The 8,902-nt window shown below is 37.7% G+C and overlaps 1 protein-coding gene across 1 annotated transcript; it reads left to right on the top strand.

Moving 5' to 3' along the window:
* Positions 1 to 2,870: 2,870 nt before the first annotated feature.
* LOC138025940 (mitochondrial basic amino acids transporter-like) lies at positions 2,871 to 7,290 on the top strand. Its single transcript, XM_068873083.1, has 4 exons — positions 2,871 to 3,109; positions 3,222 to 3,265; positions 3,501 to 3,578; positions 5,588 to 7,290. Exons 1-4 carry the CDS (start codon positions 3,076 to 3,078, stop codon positions 6,293 to 6,295), a joined length of 864 nt encoding a protein of 287 aa, XP_068729184.1. The 5' UTR covers positions 2,871 to 3,075; the 3' UTR covers positions 6,296 to 7,290.
* Positions 7,291 to 8,902: the final 1,612 nt, after the last annotated feature.

The following is an 8,902-nucleotide window of genomic DNA, read 5'->3' as shown; positions in this document are numbered from 1 at the left end:
AATGAAAGTGTAGCTAGAGTTGAAGAAACCTCACTGCTTTTCTTATGTAAATTCCAACTAATTAGCATGCGAGCAACATCAATAACATTTACAGAGAAAAGCAAAGTCTGTATCACAACAAGGTCAACTCCAGCCTCATTAGCATGTAAAGGCCAGGTAACTAAGCACATAACTGTAAAATATTTCAATCCTGAAATGTTGACACCCACTTTCCATGCCGAACGACCAGGAATGGTGCGAAATTATTACAAGAACGGGAAACAGTATTATTATATTTACCGTTCAATGTACCCGTCTTCGTCGTCCTTGCTTAAGCTCAACCTCGTTCCCAGGGTCCTCTCTCTTCCTTCCTCGAGGAGAGAGCGATTCTGTTCTAAAATTCATTTATTTCGGATGCAAAGGAGATTTCGTCGAACAAAGTTGAGTGCAAACATCATTTCTTGTGGTTTCAAGTTAGTTGGTTGACTTACTTGACCATTCCAAATGGTTCATATGTTCATTTCCTGTCCTTTCCCACTGCACTATTTCTTTGTAGCGTTTCACTTCCCGTGCTCATTTTCATTATTGGTTGCATTCACTTTTTTCAAGCCTGCTCCAATTGCCTTTTCCTTTTCAAGGCACGTGCACACGATTGCAGTGCAAATGATGTAAATTAAAGGTTAAATTTTTATGGGCATACATAAATACAGACATACCTACATACATATTACATAAATTTATTTGTTGAGGCGGGTCAGAAAAAACTGGGCAACTTATTAAGCTGATATGGACCCGCCAACTAAAAATACTACTAAAATTCTAAAACCTAAAAAATCTTAAAATGCAAAATATAAAATTACGTCAAAGTTTAAAAAGTATAAAAGTCACTGTTTTTGTTTGTTTCTACAGCAGCGTCTTTTCTGTATGAAATATTTTCAATGAGCAATGAGTGTTTTTCAGTTTCCTTTTAAATATTTCTCGACTGTGGCATTCCTTTGTCTGACCTGGAAGTGCGTTCCAGCTCGAAGGTCCGCGATAACTAGTACTGATTGATGTTCTTTCAATTTCTGTTTGCGGTCTGATCATATAAAGACAGTATTTTTGTCCTGTTATTGATTTTGTGAATAGTTTCCCTAAATCTGCTGGAAACTATTCCATGAAAAACGTCATGCATCAAAGTTAATATTCATCTTTTATAAATGTATTCCAAGAGTTTCCAATTTGCTTTTTGAAGTCTGGGTAAATAGTAAATTGTCCTTACCGCCCTCTGATGTGTTCTAGCTGGCCGTATAGAGCTGGGGAACATGTGCCCCACACGGGCTTACAGTATACGACTCCAGCAACTATTGATTTTAGCAAATAACACAACCTCTTTTTAAAAATTCATGTTTCAACAGAATCTTCCGTCATCTTTAGTTTGAGTTACAAAGTACAAAGTTAAAAATATAGTGTGCGCAAACTGCTAATAAACTACAAGAACAAAAGGAATCATGACAATGTAAAATATTACAAAGAAAGTTTTAGATTGCCATGATAAAGTTGATGATTTAGTGTAGGTTTTTTCCACTGAATATGAATAGCCTCTTTTATGACAATGTGAGAGGCCCTATCAATGAACGTGTGCTCATGTACGCGCGTGGAAAAATGCCGAGTGGTTTCGCTGACATAGCAGGCATTACAGCCCGCACACGAGAACTTGTATACCACACCCGCGCGGAGCCCACGAGGGACAGGATCTTTTACACCAAACATGTTACCGATTTTAAAGGATGAGAAAACTAACTTAACATCAATGCTGTTACGATAACGTTTAACAAAGTGTCGAAACTTTTTTGCGTGATAATAGAAAAAGGTCTAATGTAAGGTAATTTAAAGTAAAAGGTACGTGTGGTGTCCGAGACGGAAACCGGGGGATTACACTCTTGAAGGGTAAATTTGAGGTAACGATTAAATATATTTTCAACTGGATGGACTGGAAAAATATTTTTTTGAAGGATATTGGCTGCAATGCCTGCTATGTCAGCGAAACCAGCTGGCATTTTTCCACGCGCGTACATGAGCAGATGTTCAGTGATAAAAGCGCCTCTTACATTTTTTAACACTTGCAGTAATGCCGCACTTATGCTCTAACGATTGTTTCAGTATCCTAGACCAGTCTTCCACTACCTTTCAAAAAGAGAAAAGTGTTTTGTTTTCATGGTGGCACGCAAGTAGGTTCGAGGTAGTTTTTTACTCCGTGCATCGAACTGAAGGAGCGTTCCGCGATTCCGGGATGGCCGTTGAAACCGGCATTGTAAGGAGAATGGTGTGAGTGCCGCATTTAATACGTTTGGGTAAAGGGCTGAAACAACCACGCGAGATAAAATAAACTCATAAATTTGCTTTCTTGGTCTTTTCCTACATGAAAAAGCGAAATCAAAAGAGAAATCGTTCAACGTGGAAAATGTTCGGATAATTGTGTCCAAACGCTTGTAAACCCAGGCTTACTGGCTTAAAGGCTGCAACGCCCGTGAGTCTAGTTGTTCCGTTTTTCGTAAAATGAAAGGCCCTTGATTTCAAAACTGAGATCATTTAGGGAGGGTCGGTCAATCTGCTTCTGATCAAACAGCAAGCAACCGCGCAACTCCTTTAATTGCGCCGTTTGGCACCGCCTTGCCTTTAGAAGTAGGTCATAATAGAAATTTGCTTTTTGGTGAATACGCAAATGAACAGAAATTTAAGCTTAGTTGCAGATTTCTTAAAATTGATAAGCGTCAAAAGTGTAAGCAGGTTATAGATTTATTATTTAAAATTTCAGAACATGTGACCATCACGCGCGTAATCGCCCACGCAGTGTCTTGGCTTCACGTGCAGGCAATCTTGCCCGTAATTGGTTCACGTGGAATGCCGGCGGGCTTTTCTGGCTTTGTTTCTGTTTACAAGTCGTGTATAACGTGAGTACAAGACGGTGCGAACGAAGAAGGGTCGCTGACCGGTGGAACAGTGACGATGTGTGACGTTCCGAACTATTTGCGATTTAATTACCCTGTCGTATTGAAAGGAGGGCATCGCTAGTTTATCGCTTGGTGCTTTCGTTGTTCTGCTTGCACTTTCTCCATGGCACTGGACTTCGTGGCGGGTTATTTTGGAGGTATGATCAACACGTTTCAAGTTTATGTTAAATTAAAGAGTTGACAATTTGTTCTCAGCTGGAAACAAAAACACGTTGAAGTTTATAAATGTCCCTTTTTTTTTAAATTTAGGATTGTCTGGAATTGTAGTCGGGCATCCTTTCGATACCGTGAAGGTAGGAAGAAATACGTGCTTGAGAAAACTAATTTGATAGTACGAGAGCGAAGTACGGCGTCCGGTCATAATGGTAACATCCATAAACCTTGCTCTTTGCTTTGGTAAATGTGACACAGCTTCAACTCGTAGCTGCAAAGGCCAGCCAAGAGTGCTTTCATTCTGTTTTTTCGAAGCAGGTTTCTCTATTAGATTGGTTATGGTAAAGTGCTTTGGTGTTCATGTCTTGCGCGCAGGTCCGCCTACAGACACAAGCCACGAAGCGATACACTGGAACCGTAAACTGTTTTGCGCAAATAATAAAACAGGAAACGGTGAGACTATTTAGTTTTACGTGATGTTTCTTTTACTGTTCCACAATTAAAACTACTATTTTGATGGCGGTCTTCTACTCGTGAACTTTTGTTAAGAAGCTTAATTATATTTAATATTTAAGGCATAAAAATATTTGAAGCATTTATTGCGATAACACCAGTTGTGTTTTCAGGTATTTTTAATAATTCCAAGTAATCTTTGCCGTACAATTTAATGCAACGTTTTTGTTGTTTGTATTCTTGTTGAATTTTTCGCTGTTCAGTGACTTAACTCTCTTGATTGCAAATATTCTAAGAAATTTAGTGTTGAAAGGCGGGAATACCCCAAGGCAAGGAAGAAATGGAATCTTCAATTACGAACTCTAGAACAATCATTCATTGTAGGATTTTTAACTTGCATTTGGCGACGAGTATTAAAGATATGACCATACCGTGCCTTTCGGTCGAATGTAGATATTATGGGCATAAGTGGCATATATTGACAACGAAAGCGTGTTGTAAACGTACGTCAACTCATTAACATTCAGGCACGTATCTTTGTGGGTGTGTTGGAGGTGTGCCCATACACAGAGCCAATGACAGTGCAGAGATCCTTTTGTCTTACAAATATGGAAGCTCAAGAGTGCAAATTATGATGCATTCGATTGACTCTAGTCTGGAATAGGAATACACGGAATAGAAGTTGGAAATCCTTTTGTTTTTACAGAGATTCACATTTAAATTGTCAAGTACAGTACGTTCTAAAATGCTATGTTAAACAAATCCATAAATTATTATCTTTGGTACTTTCAAATGCCAGACATACGATTTGAAATCATCACTCTACATATTCTTATTCCAGAATAGCATCAATTGAATGCACCCTTAATTTGCAGCAAAGATTGAGAAAATAAATAACGTGAGGCACAGTCACCCTGCTTTTGAATGATATTAACAATATTATTAGTTAAACAATTAATTTTGGAAATGGTTTTATCAATTGAGTTGATATGGTAAATTAAACACTGTAAAGAAATTTGAAAGCAGATTATTCAAGTGTTAGCCCTTCATCAGAGCATTAGGCCTTCACTCTGTTGAAGAGCTTAGGCTTGAAATGTGAGCTTTAAAATTTCTCTATGGTGGTTAATTTACCATATCAGCTCTGTTGATCAAGAAAACCTTTTTCTGTGCAGCACCACAGTTTCCATAGAAAGTAAACCCCTTTTTGTAGTTAATAATAATTTTTATAAATAATAATTATTAATTCTATTCATTTGAATTGTTAAAACCTGGAAATAATCTTTTGGTCCAAATATCACTTTTTTGTTTCTCTTCACAGTGACAATTCAAAATAAAAGTTGAACATTGCTTACTGAAATTATATCAAAAGTTTGTTTTACTGTACAGTCAACCCCCAATGATTCGAGCCCTCACTATCTCGAACCTTGTGCAAAATCGAACCAAAATCAATTTCCCTTGGATGTCTGTTATACATTTACTGCAATTTTACCCTTGGTAACCTGAAGCCTTGATAACGTGAACTTCCCACTAACTTGAAGCAATTTTCATTTCCCTTTGGGTCATTCTACCCCTGATAACTCAAACCGTGTCTGTCAGTACATGATAAACAAACAGTGTACTGCAATACAAAACATTTATATTACTTTGAAGCAGCCCTGTAATCTTTGTCCTTTTTTGCATTACACCACAAAAGGTGCCAGTCTAGTTCAGGTTTCGTTGGTTTAGGGTACATTCAACTTTTAATGCCTGTATCTTCATAAAGGTTGCTGCTTTTCAATTTCCTTTGAAGGTATGAGTTATGTGGAGTTGACTGTAGGTCAAGCTAGTAAAAAGAAATTCAATTCTGGATTATCATGAAGGAAGTAAATTATTTCTCCTTCATCCTCATCCTTTTAAAACCATGACTGTTGGTTTAGCTAGAGTTCCAACCACCCACCTCCGGCATGGTTGTCTCATTACTGCCAACAGAACTACATGTATTTGCTCATTATTTTTCTTTTTGCTCAAAGGTATTTGGTTTGTACAAGGGCATGTTGTCACCCATGGCTGGAGTAGGCCTCATAAATGCTATCATTTTTGGTGTCCAAGGTAATGTTCTGCGAATCTTGGAGCCAGGATTGTCAAGTCATTGCATTGCAGGTGGAATTGCAGGAGCAGTTCAGTCTATTGTCTGTTGCCCGCTTGAGTTAGCAAAAACACGTGTGCAAGTTCAACAATCACAGCTGAAGGCTCATGAAAAGTACCATGGATCACTGGATTGCTTGCAGAAGATTTTCCGCCAAGGTGGATTAAGAGGCTGTTACAAGGGCATGACAATAACTGTTATTCGAGAAATCCCCAGCTTTGCTATCTACTTTGGAACATTTGAAGTATTATGTGCTGCAATGACCCCTCATGGCTCTAGCGTTGATTGTGTAGGTCCACTAGGAGTACTTTTTGCTGGAGGCATTAGTGGTATAGCATCCTGGGTTTTTATGTATCCTATAGACGTTATAAAGTCAAGAATTCAGGCTGATGGTGATGGCAAAGATCGAAGATACCACAGTCTGGTGGATTGCATTAAAAAGACATACAGAACAGGAGGTCTACGAGCATTTTCTCAGGGAATGACTGCAACCGTTCTCCGTGCATTTCCAACCAATGCTGCCACATTTGCAACTGTCACAGTAATTCTTAGACTTGCCCGAAACCGTGAAAAACAGCTTGAACTGGCTTAATGTTGACTAGCTTGGTGTTGACTTATTTTGGGTTAAACCGCAAGATGTGCAAAGTACTTTTGAAAGTCTCAAAACCAGACTCGGTATTCAAAAATTAACGTATTGGATTTTGGAAAAATGGCCATACAATGAAATAGGATGTGTTAATGGTTACTTTTAACGACCAACAATTTAAAGTATGGCTGTACATTTGTAGTGCTTTATTTAAGTCTTGATGTTTTTACATCATTTAAAATGTGAGGATCTTTGTTAGTGTATGAAAACGTCACAACCTTTGCGGAGAATATTACTAGAATTTTATAGAAATGCTGGCCTTAGATTCTTTACTTTTGATATAAATAATTTGTTTTAAGTATATAGTGAAACAGTGGATAGCATTTTTGTGCGCAATTGCTGATGGGCAACTCAAACTTTGCTCTCCACCTCCGAGCAACTCATGTGGGATTTGTGCCCAACAATATTGTAATTGCTGCTTTTTGTGCTATATTATCTCACTGTTTTAGTGTACACTATTTACACTATATACCTTGCTCCTTCACAGCTCAGTAAATATCCACTACTGGCCACCTCCACTTCAGTGAATTGTTGATAATAATGGTTCTGTACTTGTCTGAGCTAAGCATGTTTGACTCGATAAATCATATTTTAGGTCTGACAGGTTATCACTGAAAACGTCTTATTAAAACAACAACAGAAGTTCAGCTAAAGTGAAATGTTGCTTTTTTCAGTCCTGAGACTGAAGCAAAATTATTATTGACTTTGGGTTGTTACGTGTACCTCTGCGTGTGTTCATGTTAGTAAGCTGCAAAAATGGTAAAGAATAAAAAGGTTAGTTAACATGTCTTTTAATGTTTTAAATTTGTATATAGTGAACTAGAAATTAAGGCAACTATTTTTTAGTATTGAAGATATGTTACTATTAATTTTAGGGTTTTTGTAATATGGCAATTAATAATTTTAAATAGTTATGTAATAAAATGTGTCCTTTCAAGAATATTTATTGGTTGCTATGATTATAGTGTCCTGAAACTCAAGAGCAACTTTCAAGGAAAAACATGCAAGCCTAATTTTTTGAGAGGTCGGTTAACCCTTTGACGTCCAAACCGGCCAGACTATTTTACTCTGTCTAACGCCAGACGATTTTACTCATCAATGGGGAACTCCTGGGTTCAATGGGATTACTCACTCACTAAAAAAGTATGTCCCCACTAAAGATTATTAGTAATATAATTTAGGAAAAGGTTATCATGGAAAATGCAGTCAAGGGGCAAGTATTAAAGCAAGCAACACTTTACCCTTGGCATTTAAAAAAAAATCATGATTCTTGCATAGGGTACCAGTAGTTTCAGGGAAAAAAAACCTTAATTTTATTGTTTTACTTGCTCTGCCCTTTTGTTAGAAAAACCAAAACCATAGCCTGTATAACAAGCGCTTCTGTGGGAGAACACGCAAGATTTTCAATATTCTGGCTGCATGAAAAGTGGGGCGACACATTTTTTGCACAGTCAAATTAATGAAAACGCACAGAAACGCTTGCAACGCAGGTTACTGGAACTGAAAAGGCTAAGATTCAAGAAAAGACTTGTACCATTTGTTTTCCTTAAGTTAAAGATCGTGTGATGATACTCGGGAAATTTGAGCATGAAATTTGCATGAGCTACCTAGCTACCTACACTATTTCCAGTGATTCTGGAACCCAAGAATCAGTTTCCCAGGCAAGGCTGGAGGTCACTCAAATTCTCTTTACAAAATTAAGTAAAAGATACATTTAATAAAAATAAAACAAACCTCTCAAATATTGGCATCAAATTACCGGACATGGAATGGGAAACCGCCGGACGAAACGTCCGGCCTCCGCCCTCTAACGAAAACCCTGGCCTGCTGCAGAGAAAATTAACACCAAGAAACTAAAAATATATCATCAAGACAAACTATTTTCTTGGAAGAAAAATATCACACAGCGTTATGATGGTCCAAATCTAAAGTCTCATAGAACAAAAATACCATTGCTAAATGAGATCTTACTGGAATTGCCCAAGAGAGGCGTCCATTCAAATATGTACTTGAGATAGCAAAATTATGACAAATGAAAAGGAAACCAGACGTACAAGGGAGTCATGTAGGCCTGTCAACCCCATTTTACACTTTTTAATTTTATATTTTGTTAAATAGGCCTTTTTCAATATATTAAAATTCAGTTTGAAAGAGAGGTTTAGAGGACAAAGACAAAGGAAAGTGGATGATATGCAAATATTTTTCACATTCACATTCATTGCAACTTGTTTCTATTGTTTTTGTCCTCACTGCCTCCCTATCACATTGAATATTTGATATTTTGAAAATGGCCTATTGTGTTTTTGTTTTCATATTTTGCAAACACCCTCCTTTTTACCTCTAATTTTTTTTTGTCATCAGTCCACTCCCCCCCCCCCAACCCCACCCAACAAGTTTTTGTGAACGCTCCCTTAGAACAACGAACTTTGCTGACTTGCAATAGTCTGTAGATAAAGAGTTTTGCCAATGTGCGAGCCAGCGAGCCATGCGAGTCATGGCTGCGAGTCATGACTGCGAGTCACACAGTTATTGAAAGCTAACCGTTTTAAAATG

This window comes from Montipora capricornis, chromosome 12 (assembly GCF_036669925.1).
Source record: "Montipora capricornis isolate CH-2021 chromosome 12, ASM3666992v2, whole genome shotgun sequence".
In the NCBI taxonomy this organism is placed as follows: Eukaryota; Metazoa; Cnidaria; class Anthozoa; order Scleractinia; family Acroporidae; genus Montipora; species Montipora capricornis.
Note: the sequence above shows the minus strand (reverse complement) of the source record. Positions and strands in the feature narration are given on the sequence as shown.